Below are 19,633 nucleotides of genomic sequence, written 5' to 3'. Positions count from 1 at the left end.
TATAGCTTATGTATATACATATACTTAACTCTCTCCAATTGACTTGTTATTTTGTTCCTCTTAGAGGCTAATGGAGAGCTAGGATTTTATTTATGTATTTTGGGCTTTGGGATATATATATATGTATGTAAATATTCTCCAGCCAGCCTTGGCTTCGCAGGCTAAGTTAGGAGCTTGTTATTTTGTATCTTTTTGGCTCTCTACCCCTAGTTTCTGTTATATTATATTCGTTGACTGTCGATTTCTTCGCACGCAAGTAACCACGTTCCTGAGCGTTGCGCTGTTTAGTTTCACAAATTTTGTTTGACCAATCCTTCAAGGCTCCTAGTATACTACATTCTTTCGACTATTATATATATTTATATCCTATCTTAAAGGTCGTAGCACCTCGCCACCTGTGTTTTACATCCTAGGTGTAAAACTCTATGTGGTAGGGTGTTACAAGTTTCGGTTCATTGAAAATTTAATATATTTAAATATAAATTATATCCTAATACAATAATGAAGTTTCAATGCATAAAATTTTTAAAGTAAAAGTATCTTCGAATGCAAGTATTATTTAACCGTGTTTTTCAATTTTATGATTTTATTATTTTTATCCTTATTTTAAATATTAATTTTTAATCATTATTTACAATTTTTGAAACAGAATTTTCTGTCAAAATAATATATTTCTTTCCTAGAATTGTAAAATCTAATAATTTTTCATATCCATATTAAATACTAATTTAGGAACTAATTCTTATATACACCATGAAAGAAGGGTGATTTTTTCTCTAATTAGTTATCACAAATATTTAGGAAAAGAGAGAAAAAATATAATAAAAAAGGATAAAAAAAATTGATGAATGGTTATAAACTATAACATGGGGCTTAAAATTTTTTATTCGAACAGGAAAATATCTCTAGTTTCGGAAGGATAGAATTAAATATCTCATGTTTATCGTTAATTTAAACTAATTAATATAGAACACAACATGATTAATATATGTGCATGTCGTAATTTATTGACTAACGGTATATTTTTAAATAATAAATATACCACAATTTCAATGGTTAATGATAGCATTTTCGTTGACCGTCAAATAAAAAGATGACAAATAACTCTAAAATCATACACTTGCATTAAAAAAATTATTCTCTTGTTGAGCGAGAGAGAGAGAGAGAGAGAGAGAGAGCGAGAATGATAAGGATCCTAGGGTTTGGAATCGAGAAGAGTATCGGCGGTTAGAGAATGAATCCTTCTCCATTTTTGTGAGTAACCTCCCAGAAGACATATCAAAGAGGGAGTTATTCTGCCTATTCAACTGGATGGGATGTATCAATGATATATATCTATCCCGGAAACAGAAAAATGGATTCATGTATATGCTTGCTTTTATTTGGTACACAACAAAAGGAGGAACTTTGAAAGCAATAGCGGAAATGAATCGATTGTGGCTGAGAGGTAAAGTTGTATCTGTGGGAGAAGCTAAATATAAAAGAATGTTGGGAACATGGAACATAACCAACGGAAATAGAGGTGATGTCACAATTTCGATGGTAGTGGAGCATGATCCTTTGATATTTGGACGGGACCCAGGGACGAAGGAGGTTGAAAAAGAACCAAATGGAAATGGCTGGACTAAGAAGGTAGAAGTAGAAGCTGTGACAGAAAATTTGGAATGGCTGCAGAGAAACCTTGTAGGAGGGCATGACGAAGCCTATTGATTTTGATTCTTTGAAGGAAATGATTGCAAAAAACATCCCAAATGTAGTCTAAGTTCGAAAAATGGGAGCTTACAAAGCGCTCTTAACCTTTGATAGTGTCTTGCATACTAAGGAGACATACACATTCAACATGAACATGCTCCTACAATTGTTTCACAGTGTATGGAAGTGGGAGGAGTCGGAACATAGTGAAACTCGAAGAGTATGGTTGGAATGTTTTGGGGTTCCGTTGCATGCATGGTCAGTCAACACTTCTAGAACGATAGGAGGTCAATGGGGAGAAGTGGTTGGATGTGACAAAGAGACGGAATTGTGTAACTCGTTCACTGTAGGACGGGTCCAGATTGATACTTGTGTAATGGATGTGATTCAAGAATGGATCCATATAACAATTGGCGCGGGGGGTTTTGATGTTCTAGTGAACGAGATAGGACATTAGGCGTGTAATTTGCACTGTACGGCGAACAGGAGGAATGAAAGGGCAAGTATAGAGTGGAATCATGTTAAAAAAAAAGCAGGAACTCAGGAATGGTTACAAGGCAGAGACAGGGAACAGAAGCTTTGCATGGAGGAACCCCAGACGAAGAGTTGTCGATGATGGTAAACCGGAGCGACGATAAAGATAAGGGCAGAATCGTAATCGTAGACTTAATTTTAAATGAATGGATTAATGGCAGTAATGGCAGTAGAAATTATGATCGCGAGAATAGTGCAACGGTTCAATCTGTAACTGGCAATAATCAAGGAAGGTGCGTTAATTTTGGGGGGAGATGCAGTTCAAGTTACGTGGATGATTCTGATAGAACAATAACATGTGAGTTAAATGGGCTGCGAAGGAAGTCCAATAATAAGCAAAAAAATTTCTTCTCCAAGTGAGTCGTGGGCCAGATGCAATAACATATTGGAGGAGGGGAAAATGGCCTTGGCAGGCCCAAAGTCGTCAACAGCTGCGAATCCATCAGTTGGGCCAAGGTTGAAGGAGCGAGGTGGGGTAGCCAGAGTGAGGCATGGGTTTGGGTCCTCCTTTCCAGAATGAGCAGCAGAAGGTAGCGGTGCTCAGTTCCTCTTCGAGGGGGAAGGCGACGCGACTGATAGCAAAAGAAACGGCGAGACGCGGCTGGTGGGGGACATTTGAAGCCGGTTGCTCTGCACGGTGGGAGAGGGTGTCCGAACTGATGCAGATGTGGCTATTGAGGATGATGAGAGTGCGACTACGGGCGGGACAGGGGTACCAGCAACTATGGATGGTCATGCAGGTCATGGCGAGGTGGTGCAACAGGGAGTGGATGACGACGGAGGTGGAGGATATAAGGGGGGTGCTGCAGAGGGAGGATTAATATTGGGGAGTGGTTGTGACGGTAGAAGGATGGCTGCTGAACATGAAGATGATGGCTATGGAAGGAATCATCTTGGGAACGAGGATGTCACTAATGAAGCAGAGGACAGTGATAGTCAGAGCTCAGAATTGCGGGAACAGTTGCTGGAAAACGGAAGGACTTGGGAGCTGGCCAAAGAGTCAGGTGCTATATTGTATAGAGAAGAGGATGACATTATGGCAATCTTTCAGGCACAAAATGAAGAAATAGATCGCAAAAGGAAAGTGGCAAAGCAGACGGAAAAGATGAGACGGTGCATACCCAAAAAAAAAAAAAAACAAGTGTGTACAAAAAAATTTAAATGAATTTTAGTGCATGGAATGTTAGGGGTTTATGGGGTGACGGGAAGTTGAGAATGGTGAAGGACTTAAAGAAAAAATATAGTTTAAATATGTTAGGCCTGATTGAGACTAAAAGACAGGTTGTGACAAATTTTGATGTTGCCAGAATATGGGGGAGAGATGATTTAGGCTGGGAGTATGTAAGCTCTGATGGTGCATCTGGTGGACTACTGTTAATATGGGATGAATCAGTGTTTAAAATGAATAACTACTATAAGGGGGAGAGGTGGCTGTGTGTCGAAGGAGTAATGTTTAAAAAGTAGTTTCCATTGCGCTTTTGTATTGGTCTATGGTCCTCATAATAGAGATGAGAAGTGTCATGTTTGGGAGGAGCTAAGCTATATAGCTGGGTTATGTCAGGTCCCTTGTTGTTTTATGGGGGTTTTAATGAGATAGTACATGTGGAGGAAAGAAAAGGTGCAACTACTGTACCTCAGTCAGGGAAAGAATTCAGGAACTGGATACAAGATATGCAATTAGTAGATTTGGCACTCACTGATCGCGAGTTTACATGGTTTCGAGGTCGCTCTTGCAGTCATATAGATAGAGCTCTGGTTAATGTGGAGTGGCTTGAAGCGTTTCCAGAAACTTGGTTACGAGGGGGCCAAGGGAATTGTCAGATCATTGCCCCCATAATACTGGAGGACAAAACGCTGAGGGGAGGTCCAAGGCCGTTCCGAAGTCTAGATTCGTGGTTTACACATGATGGATTTCTCAGTATGGTTAAAGAGGAATGGAGAGGTTTGGGGGAGATACAGTTCACAGATAAATTGAAGGCACTAACAATACCGCTAGAGAGATGTGATGAACGGATTTTTGCTAGTAAAGAATTCACAATAAATTCCCGTTGCAAGTATAGTTTCTAAACCAAAAATAATCCTTTCATACAAAAATTTGGTTGTCACTAAAACAAACCCAAAAAAATTAAACCGAAGTATTTAAACCTCGGATCGTCTCTCAAGGAATTGCAGGGAAGTGTACTTATAATTGGTTATGGAAAAGTATCTTTTTGGATTTTTGAAATAAGGAACAAGAAAAGTAAATTGCAAGAAATTAAATTAATAACTAAGAAAACTCTTGGCAAGGTATGAAAATTAGACATCTTATCCTAGTTATCCTAATCAATTGTGATGAGAATTGTCCATTGCTACCACTTAGTTAACCTCTAACTATGAAGGAAGGTCAAGTGGATGAATCAATTTGATTCCTCAAGTCCTAGTTAACTCCTAAGGAAAGACTAGCTTTAGAGGGATCCAAATCAACTAGAAACTTTCAATTATCAATCAACAAAGGAGTTTGATAACTCAAGAGTCTCCAATTACTCAACCAAAGCCAAAAGGAGAGAAATCTACTCTAAAGCCCAACCAAGCATTTTATCAAACACTTGGAAGGCATAACATAAAGACATAGAAATTAATAAGAGATAATAAAACCTAAACAACCAATTGAAAGTATCAATAACATAAATTGAAGAAAGCAATCATAAATATAAAATACCTCAAATTGCATTAAATAGAGAATCAAATCTAACATGAGAATCCATAAACTAAAATAGCAACATAAAGAGATCAACAAGAAAAATAGATAACTAAAGTGCTAGAGCTAATAAGAGTAGAAGAAAACTAAATTAAAGTAAAATAGAAATATGAAATTGAGAAGAATTAAAGCTAAGAATCCTAAAACCTAGAGAGAGGAGAGAGCCTCTCTCTCTAGAAACTACTTCTAAAACCTAAAATTATGTGAATGAAAGTTGTGTGAATGAATGAATGATTCCCCCCACTCTGTAGCCTCTAATTTGTGTTTTCTGGGCCGAGAACTGGGTCAAAACCAGCCCAGAAATCGCTAGGGGCGAATTTTGATACGCTGAATTTTCGCAGATACACGCGTGCGAGCCGCTTATCTGCTGAGCAACCATGGAAAATTATATATCATTTCGAAGCCCCGGATGTTTGCTTTCTAACGCAACTAGAACCGCCTCATTTGGACCTTTGTAGCTCAAGTTATGATAGATTTAGTACGAAGAGGTCAGGTTGGACAGCTTAGCAATTCCTTCAATTTCTTGTATTCCTTCCAATTTTGCATGCTTCCTTTCTGTTCTCTAAGGCATTCCTGCCCTATAAACCCTGAAAACACTTAACACACATATCACGACATCGAATGGTAATAAGAGAAGATTAATAATTAGCAATTTTAAGGCCAAAGAAGCATGTTTTTAATCAAAGCACATAATTAGGAAGGAAAATGTAAAACATGCAAATTATATGAATAAGTGAGTAAAAAATTGATAAAAACCACTCAAATTAGCACAAGATAAACCATAAAATAGTAGTTTATCAAGATGACACAAGGCTAATTTTGGGGAGATGGACAGTAAGATCACAAAGTTTGAGGAAGAAATCAAGAGAGTTGATGATATGGTTAGCAATGGAGTATATGATACCACGATGGAGGCTAGAAGAAAGGTGCTAGTTACTTGTTGTGAGAGATGGTATGTAAGGAAGGAAATGCATTGGAAACAGATGTCTCGGTCTCGGCACGCGAAGGAGATGGACAAAAATACAAGATACTTTCACAATATGGCTTCAGCAAGAAGATGGAACAATAAGATTGATACACTAGTGATAAACGGTAGAACGGTCAGAAATCAAGCGAGAATCAAGATAGCCATCAGAGAGTTTTACAAAGAATTATATCATCAGGAAGCTACTCCAATGATGGGCTTTAGAGATGGTCTGGTGGGAAAGATAGATGAGGATGATGTTGTGACCTTAGAGAGGATGCCGTCGGCTGAGGAGATCAGAGAGGCTGTGTGGGACTGCGAGTCCTCTAAGGTGCCAGGCTGTGATGGTACAACATGAAGTTCATTAAGAGATGCTGGGATGAGATTAGACCTGAATTTATGACAGCAGTGATGGGGTTCTTTAATTCTTTCAGGTTACCGACTGATAGCAATATTGCTTGGGTGGCATTGGCTCCAAAGTTCATTGGTGCAAAGGAGATCAAAGACTTGAGACCTATTAGTATGGTGGGGGTGCATCTACAAGGTCATCTCAAAGGTGCTAGTCAGGAGGATGAGATCAGTGATGCCAGGGTTAATAGGGGAGACTCAAAGTACGTTCGTCAAGGGAAGGAAAATACACAATGGGCACTTATTGCATATGAAACAGTAAACTGGCTTAAATAGAGAAAAAAGGAAGCAGCAATAATCAAGCTAGATTTCTAGAAAGCATATGACAGGGTCAAATGGAGCTTTGTGGACTTGGTATTACAAAAGATGGGCTTCGGGCATAAATGGAGAGCTTGGGTTATGGAGTGTGTGGCCACTGCATCTATGTCAGTATTGATAAATGGGTCACCATCTAAGCCTTTCAAAATGGAAAGAGGTTTGAGACAAGGTGACCCGCTTTCTCCCTTCTTATTTGTACTGGTTATGGATGTGCTACATTGAATGGTTGGAGAGGCGATCAGGAATGGACGTATATTACCATTGTTGGTGGGTAGGGATAGCATAGAATTGTCGCACCTTCAATTTGCTGATGATACTATTCTGTTCTGCCCACCAGAAGAGGAGACTATTATGAATTATAAGCGACTTCTGTGATGTTTTGAGTTGATGTCAGGCCTCTATATTAATTTTGATAAGTCAAGTTTGATTCCGATTAATTGTGAAGAGCAGTGGATACAGCGTATGTGTAACCTTTTGGGTTGTAAGGGGGACACTCTCCCAGTTAAATACCTTGGGATATCCTTAGGAGCAAACCCGAGGTTGGTGAAGACTTGGAAGCCTATTCTGGACAAAGTGGAGGAGAAACTAAGCTTGTGGGAAGCTAAAGTGCTAAACAAAGCTGGGAAGTTGGTGCTCATCAAATCAGTATTGAACAGTTTGCCAGTGTTCTATTTGAGTCTATTTAAGATGCCGAAAGCTGTTGCTGAGAAGTTGATTTCACTACAGAGAAGATTCATGTGGAGTAAGAAAGATGATAGGAATGGTATGGCATTAGTTAGATGGGAAATGGTACAGGCTCCAAAGAAACTAGGTAGCTTGGGAGTTTGTGATGCAATGATTTAGAAATCAGCATTGTTGTTTAAGTGGTGGTGGTGGTTTGCAAAGGAAGAGTGCCCGTTGTGGAAGAAAATTGTATGTTCATGTAATAATCTGAATTCCAATGAGCTACTGTCAACTCAAGCACTACCTACAAGAGGAGGCCCATGGAAAGATATATGCCAGTTGCACATCATGAATGAACGTATAAGGGATAAGATGGTTACAAGTTTGTCCATGGAGATTGGTGATGGGCGACGGACTCAGTTTTGGGAGGATGTATGGCTACTATGTGGATCTCTGAAAGACCGGTTCCCGAGGCTTTTCTCTGTTTCAAACCAATGTGGATCCGTTATTGGGGACTGTGGGTTTTGGGATGGGATAGAGTGGATTTGGAATTTCCAATGGAGGCACGAGCCTTTTTAGTGGGAATTGGAGCTTCTAAGTCAATTACATGAGGCTTTGAGACCGATGAAATTAGTAAATAACAAAGAGGATCGAGTGGTTTGGAAATATGATAGGCAAGGTGTTTTTTCAACTAACTCATTTGTGCAGGTGATGCAGGTTGAAGCACTCCCAGAGGTGGTAACCAGCTACAGCTTCACAAGGACCATTTGGAAAGGTTTGGTTCCACCAAGAGTGGAGCTTTTTGCTTGGTTTGTTTTAATAGGCAGGGTGAACACTAAGGAAAGGCTGAGCTAGTTTGGAATTATAAGACAGGAAGATACTATATGTGTGCTATGTAATAATGAATTGGAACATGTATATCACTTGTTTCTAGGATGTGCATTTACGTGGTAGGTGTGGAGTGCTTGGATATCAGGATTTGGTTGTCAATGGTCTTATCCGGGTTTGATGAAAGAGCACTTTCTCAGTTGGACAGAGGAATCGAGGAGTAAGGAGGATCGTAAGCAGCGGCTGAGGTGCTTTTGTGTGGTCATTTGGAATATATGGATGGAAAGGAATAACAGGCTTTTCCAGAATCAAAGCAGAGGTGTTGAAGAAGTCATTAACATGATCGTGAGAAGCGTTAATGAGTGGAGTGGTGTTGATGCCTTTTGTTGTTGATGGCTATACCGAAGATGACATGGGGAGTTTATGTGTTTGATTTAGTTATTTAAGTAAGCGTATGCTGCTTGTCTAGCTCTGTTCGCTCTACTGTATTGTGTTGAGCTCTTACTTTCAAAAAAAGAAAGATGACAAATAGAGTTGTTATTAGTTAAGTTAATCTTTATTTAAGTGATTATCCACGGCTTATCTCTTTTACCAGAAGATACTATTTGTTGACCATTGAATAAGAAGGTAATAAGTGCCTATCACATTACATAACAGAATTTTCACCAACTATAAAAAGCCACCAAAGAAATATACTCACAACTCAACTTAGTATAACAAAAAAATAATGTTCCATAACCAATAAAATTTATTATTTTTAATTAATATTAGTAAATATTTTAAAGTTTAAGTACTAAATTTTAAATTTTAAATACTAAAATTAACTCCTAACAATATAAAAATAAAATGTTAGCTAACAGTATTAACTAATATTAATAAAAATTATCTTTAACATTTCTCGTAAGAAAATATATGCAAATAATTTTTATGATTCACATGTATTAATATTTGGATTTAATTTATATAATAAATATCACTGTGAATCAGATTTTTATAGACATCCAACTAACATATCAATACATCAGCAAATAAATTTCACATAACCACCGATTATAGCTTGAAAGGCTCATGAATACTATAAATATATTTTATTAGACAAAAATAGAAAATTATTAAATGGTATCAATACATAAGAATTAAAATAATCTAAATTAAGATAGTTAATATAAGGATCCAAAATGACAGCAATCATGTTAACATATGTAGGTATTTGAGTACAAATTCGTTGTGACAGAGTAATAACGGAAAGTAGGAAAAGAAATAAAAAGAAGGGAGAGTAATCTAGTTGCAAGTTCACATCAACATGAAACTGATCCTTCATAAAAAAAACAAATGTTGTTATCATATATATGCCCATCGACTTTTAAGGGAACAAGAAATCCAACAAAATTTTTAAATTTAACAACTTTATTATCTATAAAACTATGTTAGATCTCACGCATTAACATGCAATTTACAACTAGTTGATAAAAGCAAGCTAGCAACAATGGTGACTGATATGTGCATGCCGATTAAAGCAGGAAGCTCTGATTATTTGGAGAAACATCCAGAGCGCAGAATATCATTTTCCCAAAATTTTTACATTATTGGAGTTACTTTTGCGGCTGGTATTGGTGGCCTTCTATTTGGTTATGATACTGGTACAGTATACATATATGCGTATTGTCTACCATTTCATTAATTAAGAAAAAAAAAAGAAAGAAATGATATAGCATATATTTTGTTTTCATTTGTAGGTGTGATATCTGGCGCTCTCTTGTACATAAAAGATGATTTTGAAGTTGTAAAGAACAGTAGTTTTCTTCAGGTAAAAGAGAGAGTGGATTTTCGTTCATTTTCTTTTAATTCGGTAGCTTGTAATTGTGACCATATAGTTATATGAAACGCAATATGTTCTGGTAGGAGAATTGGTAGGTGGTACGCAATACATCACATTTAAAATTTTTAATGGGAAAAGTATATATATATATATAGCATTCGACAACAAAGATAAATTGTGAATTCACGTAACTATGACTATGACACAGTAGGACTAGAGTAGAGTGCCATTTTGCAGCAATTATATGTTCTCATTTTGTTATGTTTGCAGGAACTAATAGTTGCCATGGCCTTAATTGGTGCAATTTTTGGCGCCGCCATTGGTGGTTACATTAATGATTCTTTAGGGCGTAAGGCTGCCACTATTGTGGCAGATATTTGTTTCGCAGTAGGATCACTCTTGATCGCCGTCGCACCAAATCCCACTCTTATCATAGTTGGCCGGTTTTTTGTTGGCCTAGGTGTAGGTTTCGCCTCTGTTACTGCTCCTATGTATATTGCAGAAGTATCACCGTCTGAAATAAGAGGTGGATTAGTTAGTGTCAATTGTCTTATGATCACAACTGGCCAATTTCTTTCCTTTGTCATCAATTATGGTTTGACTAGAGTAAGCATACCCAACTCTTTAGCTAACAATACCAATAGTAATAATTTTGTCTTCATCCATCTTGATTTTCTAAGAGCAAAATTATGTGTGCAGGTTCCTGGAACATGGCGTTGGATGCTTGGAATTGCAGGTACACCAGCTGTTATTCAGTTGGTTCTTATGGTCTTTCTTCCTGAGTCCCCCAGATGGCTATATTTGAAGGTAAATGATGATATAAGATCAATGATCATTCATGTGAAGTTCTCTTTATGCAAAAATTATAGGTAATAACTATTAGATAATTTGATATGTTGAACTAACGTTAATGCTGGAAACCAATTTTTTTTAAACTAACATCAGCCAATTTTGTTATTTTGTTTATCTTAAATTCTAGATCCTAAAACTTAAATTATAAATATAAAATCTAAAGTTGACTAATGTTAGCTAACTAAAAATTAGTTTCATGTACTTTTTTTCTTAAATAAATTATCATCTAATGATTATCAACTATTATTTTCATATGAAGACAACTTTATGTCATTAGTCACCTATAAAATTTGGGTAAAATAAATCCTTATATTGATTTTTTTTTGGTACAATAATTAAAAGCTTAGTTACTTTTAACTTGCAGAATAGGAAGGAGGAGGCTACCAATGTTCTTTCTAGGATATACCCATCTCCTCGGTTGGAGGACGAAATAGATATTCTTGAAGCTCACATGGAGCAAGAACAAAAGGATAAGGTCAAAGTTAAATACAGTGATGTATTTAAGTTGAAAGAAATCAGAGTTGCGTTCATATGTGGCGCTGGACTTCAAGCATTCCAACAACTTACCGGTATTAGTGTTATAATGTACTATAGCCCAACAATCATTCAATTGGCTGGCTTCAAATCAAACGAATCGGCTTTGTTCTTATCCCTCATTGTTTCTGCAATTAATGCCGGTGGCACAATTATTGGCATTTACCTTATTGACATTGTAGGGCGAAAGAAGCTTACACTTAGTAGCTTAATAGGTGTGGTTGGATCATTAATCCTACTCTCTGCTTCATGTTATGTTAGAGGGCATGGCAACCCGAGTTTAGTTTATGGATGGCTTGCTGTTGCGGGTTTGGCTTTGTATATTATATTCTTTGCACCTGGAATGGGTCCTGTTCCTTGGGCTGTAAACACAGAGATATACCCTGAAGAGTTTAGAGGAATATGTGGTGGCATGTCTGCAACAATTAATTGGGTTGGTAGTGTCATCATGTCTATTAGCTTCCTTTCTTTTGTGGATGCTATTGGGCTCGGCGAGAGTTTTATGATTCTTTTGGCTGTTGCTTGTGTTGCAATAGTTTTTGTGATTTTCTATATGCCAGAGACAAAAGGATTGACTTTTGAAGAAGTTTCAAATATTTGGAAGGAGAAAGCCTATGGAAAAGATAAAAACATAGAGAGCATGGTTGAGCAAGCAAGTACATGATCAGCAACTTTTTCCAATACGTTTAAGACTTGTGAAAGCACGAAAAGTCATAAAGTTAGCGTTTGAACATGAAATGAAGAAGAACAAAAAATAAAAGGAGAAGAAATGAAAGATGCAATATATATGTGCATGCGCATGTGTCTGTGTCCTTACTGGTAGCTTTGGCCAAAGAGTTCAAAACACCATCCATGTGGTTGGCTATATAGTTGATCAGGATCATGTCTTTTTCCATGGTCCATGGCCCTTTTCTCACTTCCAAATCTTGAGACAGGTTGAGAGAGTGAGAGAGATTTCGGAGGGGGGTGTTAAGGGAGAAGACTCTAGTGACGTGTGTGACAAGCAATGTAGAGTTAGTTTGCATTACAGAGTTAGTTAGATGAAGTGATAATCTGTTATAGGATCAGTTGAGTATTAGTTATTGATGTGTTTCTCTATCTTTCACTCTTAGTGTGTAAATAAGTGAGGAAGCTTCATATGTAAATTAATACATTCTTCCAACATCAATTCAATTTAATATTTAGTTCATTCTCTTACCTTTCTTTCTAGTTTTCATACTCTCAACTTGGCAACACAGTGTTCATCAACTTGCTTAATGTGCTTCTAGATCCTAGTCCTCAAGTAGTTCTTGATCTCGTTTCTAGTTCCTCCCAGTATATACTTGGCTATTTTCGACCATGTACAGTCATTATGATTTGATTAATTTATTATGGACAAAAAATGTCATTTTATTACATTAGAATGAACTCAAATCTTATCCAAAAATATTTGATTGATAAATTTTACAAAGATATAAAATAAATAGTTTAATTTTGATGTACTGATATTATATAACATTTAATTTTATATAGTCATATAATCAAATCTGTTAATTTGGATAACTATTCATTCCCTCAATGTAAAAAGTAAGTATTTTTACTAACGTCGTATTATGTTACTGTACACATATTTAAAACTACTTTATTAAGAACGAAGGCTACGATAGTTATACAATGTTAACAACATTTAAAAGGTGGTGTTAAAATTAAAATAATATTTTTAATATTAATAAATATTTTTAATTTGAAAAAAATAATATATTGCAAAAATATAAAAATGTGTTACTTTAAATACTATATATTTATATATATCAACCTTGCTATATATAAAAAATGAAAATTTATATTTTTATAAATTATCTTCCATATTTTTGTAATCAATCTCTAAATTAAAAATATTAAGTTTATATATTTATGATACTAAAATTGTTTAACACCACTGATTGATATATATATATATATAGCTCGCTCTAAGGCTCGTTTAGTGGACTATAAGGCTCCTATTCACAGCCTTTGAATTCCGTCCTCTTACGTGAACATGCTGAGGTTATTCTCTGTGCTGGTGCCATTGGAAACCCTCAGCTCCTGCTGCTTAGCGGCATTGGCCACAGGCCTTATCTCTCTTCATGGGGAATTCAAGTGGCCCATCAAATGTTATATATATGATGTCATATTGTACAAGGATAGTTGAAAATCAATGTTAGAATAAATACATAAATGATCTCTTCTACTATGACTAATTTTTTAATTACATGACACAAATATAAAAGATGAGATCCACCTCTTCATCTCTCACTTTTTAGACAAATCAGATACAATTATTCAAATTCTTTAAGAACCAAATAAATTTTCTACATAAATATGTGTCAAGAGAGTGTCTACTACTAGTGTGTGGGGTTGAGAGAAAACTAGTTAGTTAAAACATGTGCAATGATTTCTTGAAAAAGAAGGTATGAATTGAATTTAAAATGTACTAATTTAATCCTACTCTCTGCTTCATGTCATGTTAGAGGACATGGCAACCCGAGTTTAGTTTATGGATGGCTTGCTGTTGCGGGTTTGGCTTTGTATATTATATTCTTTGCACCTGGAATGGGTCTTGTTCCTTGGGCTGTGAACACTGAGATATACCTTGAAGAGTTTAGAGGAATATGTGGTGGCATGTCTGCAACAATTGTCATCATGTCTATTAACTTCCTTTCTTTTGTGGATGCGATTGGGCTTGGTGAGTTTTATGATTCTTTTGGCTGTTGCTTGTGTTGCAATAGTTTTTGTGATTTTCTGCATGCCAAAGACAAAAGGGTTGACTTTTGAAGAAGTTTCAAATATTTGGAAGGAGAAAGCTTACGAAAAAGTTGTGATCAACAAATTTTTCCAATACGCCTAAAACTTGTGAAAGCGCGAAAAGTCATAAAGCTAGGGTTTGAACATGAAATGAAGAAGAATAAAAAATAAAAGGAGAAGAATTGAAAAATGTAATATATATGTACGTGCACATGTGTCAGCGTGCTTACTGGCAGCTTTGGCCAAAGAAAAGGGGAAAACGTTAATGGAGAAGACAGTGATGAGTGGTGACATGTGTGATATACAATAGAGTTAGTTAGATGAAGTGAGAATCTGTTATAGGATCAATTGAGTGTTAGCTATTGATGTGTTATCCTTCATTCTTAGTGTGTAGATAAGTGAGGTAGCTTCATGTGTAAACTAATTCATTCCACTATCAATTCAATTTCATATTCTAAGTTCATTCTATTAACTTTCTCTTTGGTTTTAATCTCTTTCAATACTTTTACATGATATCAGAGTTGGTCATGATCAATCTTGGCCTTAACTCTCATCATCATCATTATTATCGTTGCTAAGAACACCTTGGTTCCTCTACTGATAAGCAATAGTATTTTTTAACGATAAAAGAAAAGGTTATGCCACAATGATGAAATTGAATATTTTCAGCACATGAAGAATGTATGTAAATAGACTTGTATTTAGACGTGTGTTATCAGGGACGGATTGAGGTTCAAAGGAGGAGGACACTTGCCCTCACTAAGTTTAAAAAAAAGTAATAGTTTTATACAAATATATATTATTGTCCCCAGTATAATTATATTTTTACCTCCACAAAAAACTATAAAATTTTATTTTGAGATTTATATTAATTTTTTTATTAAATTTAACATGTAACAATATTTATTTTGTTAAATTTGATTTAATATCAAAATTAAAATTAATTAAATAAATTAACTCAATAAAAATTAATGAATAGTGATAATATAATTTTTGAAATTAATAAATTAATTAATTATCAAACTAAATATTAGTTTTCTAAATATAAGTAAAATTACTAGTATTTTTTGTCTTCAAAAATTAGTTGAGATAAAAAAAAATAATATCTATTTTTAATTAATAATTTTATTTTAAAATTATATAATATTTTTTTAATCTTAACTCTGAAATAAGTTTGCTTGTAACAACTATTTTGGGTGAAACAGTGTTTTATGTCATAAATATTGTAACAAATAAATTTTTTAATTGAATGGGTGGTAATTAATATTTTAAAATTGTAATGAATAGTAGAACAATTGTTTACAAATATGAAAGTTAATTTTGATATATTAAAATATGTATATTTTTTACATAGTCATTTCATCACATTTATTCTTTTAGATAAATATTTACATGATGAATGTAAAAGGTATTTTTTTTACATTATAATACATAATTGAATGGATTCATAAAATCTTTAATTTGACAATATATTAAAATTAAATTAAAAAATATATAAAAATATTTAATTATTTTAAAAAGAAAGAGAGAAAATTTATTGTAAATTAAGTTTTTATTATTTTATAGCAACATATCTGAAGGTTGCAGAAGGCTTACAGAAGGGGAGTTGAATCTATGCCTTTCTTTTTGTTACTGATTCTGTTTGAACTCAGCAGCGGAAATTTATGAGACAATTTCGTTTTGTCTCATGAATATCAGAAAACAGAACAGAGCAGAGAAGAGAAAAGCTAACACCACCATGTATCCTGGTTCGGTTGCCTTGTGCTATGCAACCTACGTCCAGTCTCCACCACAACAGTGGTGGAATTTCTACTATAGTTAAAGTATTACATACACCAATTTCACAGGATTAACACAATCATTTCACACTTAAAAAGGCTCTTTCTGTTGTTGCTGTAGACACTGGTAGAGTCAAAACAAGACGTATTAATCTATCAACCATGTGATAAGTTCTTGATTTTCCCGTTTCTTGCAACTTCTTGCATAATTCAGAAAGTGTACCAATGCCTTTCAAATGATTTGGTATATTATGCTGATAATGTTGCAACTGAGATTTCAAAATATTAACTCATTAGAAGGAAAGTCAAGGGGATAAAACTTCTCTGCTAACTTGCTAATTTCTTCAATATTAAATGATTTGACATTGTCTTTAGGATCCAAAGCACAACTCAAAGTCAAAAGCTATATTGTTTGCTCATTAAATCTACTATTTAACTCTTGTATTGGAGTAGTAATAGTAGAAGCATCTTCATTCTCTTGATCTTTTCTTTTAAAAAATATATCAATGATTTTGAACTTACTCATAATTCAAATGGCCAAATAAGTTCCTATAATTAAAAATATATTTAGCAAAAAGTGTAAATTACAATCTAGATCTTTATAAAATATAAAAATTATATTTCAATTCAAAATAAGATATTAAAATTCAGAACAATAATACTAATATTGTAGTATAAATAATATAACCTTGTAATTAAATAGTTAACTAATAAAAAAACTAAATATACAAACTAACATATAATAACAAAAACTTAATTAACAAATAATAATAAATTAAGTAAATAACTAAATATATTAAAAAATATAAAAAAATTAGATAAGACTAACAGAAAAATAATAATAGAAAAGTCAATAGTTCAATAATTTTCTTAAAATAAAAAAGAATAAAAATAGAACCTTTTTTGAGAAACAGTAGTGAAGAATCACTTGTTGAATTACTATCTTAAAAACAAGAGTCAAAGAGGTAACAGATAAGAAGATTAAAGAGATAAAGAAAAAGAAGAATAAGAAAAGTAAAAAATTGTTACCTGCAAAGTGAAAGTAAGAAGTGTAGGAACAAAAAGAGGGATTGGAAAAATATGCGAATAAACAGGAAGGGGGGCTGGGCGGCTGGCAAATAAAAAAAGGGGTGGGAATTGGGAATTGGGAAATGGGCTATTAGGAAGGGGGGCTGGGCGGTTGGCAAATAAAAAAAAGGGTGGGAATTGGGAAATGGGTTATTGGGCTATTTTTTTATGAATTAAAGGGGGCTGGGAATGTAATACGAAAAAAAAGGGAGGGGGCTGGGAAATAAAAACAGGAGGGAGCTAGACTTTTTTTTAAATGAAAATTAAAATTTTGGGGGGCCATTGCCCCCCTTTAATAGTATGTACCTCCGCCCCTGGTAGGCAAGTTGAGTTGAATTGGTGCTTACCTGGTCTAGATCTAGCTAACAGAGGAGGTAACTAAAAACCTTCTAACGCGATCGAATACAGATGTAAAGACCCAATTCTTCACAATTTCTTCTCTAGTCCGTGTGAAAGGAGAGAAATAACTAGATTTTTTAGCACTCTAGCATTTAAGAGAGCTACATCAAGAATTGATACGGATGTCTTGCCGTTTTCCATCATGAGTTTTTTGCATCTAATGTTGCTTTTCTCTTTTTGTTATCTCTATTTCTTTCATCTATTGATAAGTCTCTTGGGAGTCCCTCAATTTTTTTTTCAATCCCTCTAATGTGAACATATGTTTCTAAATTTTTTTAAAATAAATATTTTCATTAGGAATATACATTAATTTGAGGGTATTTACAGATTTTCATCAAGTGCCTTATCTCATTTACAGTGTAAACAATATAAGTTTGCTATATCTCGTTTACACTGTAAACGAGATAAGGCACGAACACATGGTAATGTATCACGTTTACAAACGTGATATGATACGAGCCTTATCTCGTTTACACTGTAAATGAGATAAGTCCAGAGAGCGACTATAAATGGAAGTCGTTCACAGTGTTTCAGACTCCATATTTCTCTCACATTTCTCTCATTTCTCTCTTTCGTGCACTGTTTTCTTGATATTTATTAGTTCCTCGGACATTATGGCATGCCCGGATGCACGAGACCTTGACATCAACTGCCTCAACGCTAGTTAGCACATTGCGGGAGCCATCGACTTTGAGGTTAGTGTTATCTTTATTGTTTAAATTAATAAGTCTATGCGATTTTATTTCGAGAACTTTTATAGAGTTAGTGTTTTAACAAATGAGTAGGCTGGATGATATTGAGGTAACACAATTTAGGTTAGTTGGCAAGTTAGTAACATGAGTTAGGTGTATAATTTACTCATAGTGAAAGTTAGATAAGTAATTACTTTGATTTGATTAGTTAATTAAATTTTTTCACATACCGTGTTAGGGAGACAACTCTGCAACGCTTGGAGCAATCACGACACCTCATTGTACAACTCCTCCCAATCACCATATATCTAGGCAATTGCCTTTTGTTTTACCATCCAAACCTTCTAGTATGACGGCTTGAAGTTATAGCTCTCTCTCACTATTCTCTGTAGAGCAGGAATGGTCACTGATGGATTGGACTGTATGAGTGGCAGGATAATTTTGCATATGAGATTGCCGTCCAACTGTCGGTGATCCTGTGACATGGTGGGGCCAGACACGTGTGTGGTTCGCCGAATTTACCCACCTTCCTAACCATTTTAAATACAGTCGAATTAAAATCTAAACAAAATAAGAACGATGAAGAAGATAATGAATTAAAATATAATAACACTCACCAATATATGAAATTCTGTCGGAGGGCGACACGGAGACTCCAAGGACAACCATCTGTAAATTGCCGGCAATGTATGTGATACTTGAATTGATCCGACTCGACTATTCGATACTCGGCACTTCTCCGGATGCTGTAATTCATCACGCCTTGCAGCACTGCCTCTTTGCTTCTGAATCTATAACCAACCTAAAACTCCACACCACCATCAGTGTTGTAATCGTCGGCCCCTATATTCAAAAACGAAGTTTCCTCGTGCATTGCATCCAAATCTAATGTATGGTTGTAGCTGGGTACAGATGATAACTCTGGAATTGGACGCGGAACAGGCAAAAGGTATTGAACTGATCCATCAACAGGAGTCTCAGGTATGAACTCATTGTCTTCGTCGTTGTCAGAGGAACCACTTTTGTGGCTATCGGCAATGTACTCTTCGTCGGATTCCCCATCCTCAACGTCTATTTCCTGCACTGGACTAGCACAGTGCAACGGTCGTGGTGTGAGCGAAGGGTCATCCGGTACAAAATTTGAGCCGCCAGCACCACCACCACCACCATCACGAACTTACGCAGAAAGCTCCATCACTTGTTCAACTATAATTCTGCCGTGCACGTCAAACAAGGCGCACATGCTTGCTCATCGCCATCGAGCCAGAATAGACGAAACCAAAATACACCATTCCCCATCGGTGCTAGCATCATAAACCCAACTCTACCAACCTCTTTTCTCTCACCACCACCGACGTGCGTTAATATCATACTCTTTAACTCGAACAACGAATTTGCTCTTTGAGTTCAGAACAATGCAGGATTCTCATACTCAAATATAACCCTGCTATCATTGTTTCTCATCTGACAGTTGGGATACACCATCACAACAAAGAAACCACTGTCACTAGATATTTTTGCTAAATTTTTTGAAGAAAAACAGTAGAAAAAGAAGAATTGAGATATTTTTGAGGAATACCAGTG

At 35.3% G+C, this 19,633-nt stretch overlaps 2 protein-coding genes across 2 annotated transcripts; both read left to right on the top strand.

The window, feature by feature from the left end:
* The first annotated feature begins 6,701 nt into the window (after window positions 1-6,701).
* Window positions 6,702-8,368, top strand: LOC148562909 (uncharacterized). The gene is made up of 5 exons (XM_088491057.1): window positions 6,702-6,810; window positions 7,048-7,442; window positions 7,539-7,820; window positions 8,025-8,125; window positions 8,251-8,368. Exons 1-5 carry the CDS (start codon window positions 6,702-6,704, stop codon window positions 8,366-8,368), a joined length of 1,005 nt encoding a protein of 334 aa, XP_088347183.1.
* Window positions 8,369-9,642: 1,274 nt separating this feature from the next.
* LOC107647622 (inositol transporter 1-like) lies at window positions 9,643-12,013 on the top strand. Its single transcript, XM_088491665.1, has 5 exons — window positions 9,643-9,784; window positions 9,881-9,951; window positions 10,234-10,569; window positions 10,663-10,770; window positions 11,180-12,013. Exons 1-5 carry the CDS (start codon window positions 9,643-9,645, stop codon window positions 12,011-12,013), a joined length of 1,491 nt encoding a protein of 496 aa, XP_088347791.1.
* The last annotated feature ends 7,620 nt before the right edge of the window (window positions 12,014-19,633 follow it).

Source organism: Arachis ipaensis, chromosome B6 (assembly GCF_059453495.1).
Source record: "Arachis ipaensis isolate K30076 ecotype BB chromosome B6, ASM5945349v1, whole genome shotgun sequence".
NCBI lineage: Eukaryota > Viridiplantae > Streptophyta > Magnoliopsida > Fabales > Fabaceae > Arachis > Arachis ipaensis.
The sequence above is the reverse complement of the archived record's forward strand: the minus strand, read 5'-3'. Positions and strand labels throughout refer to the sequence as shown.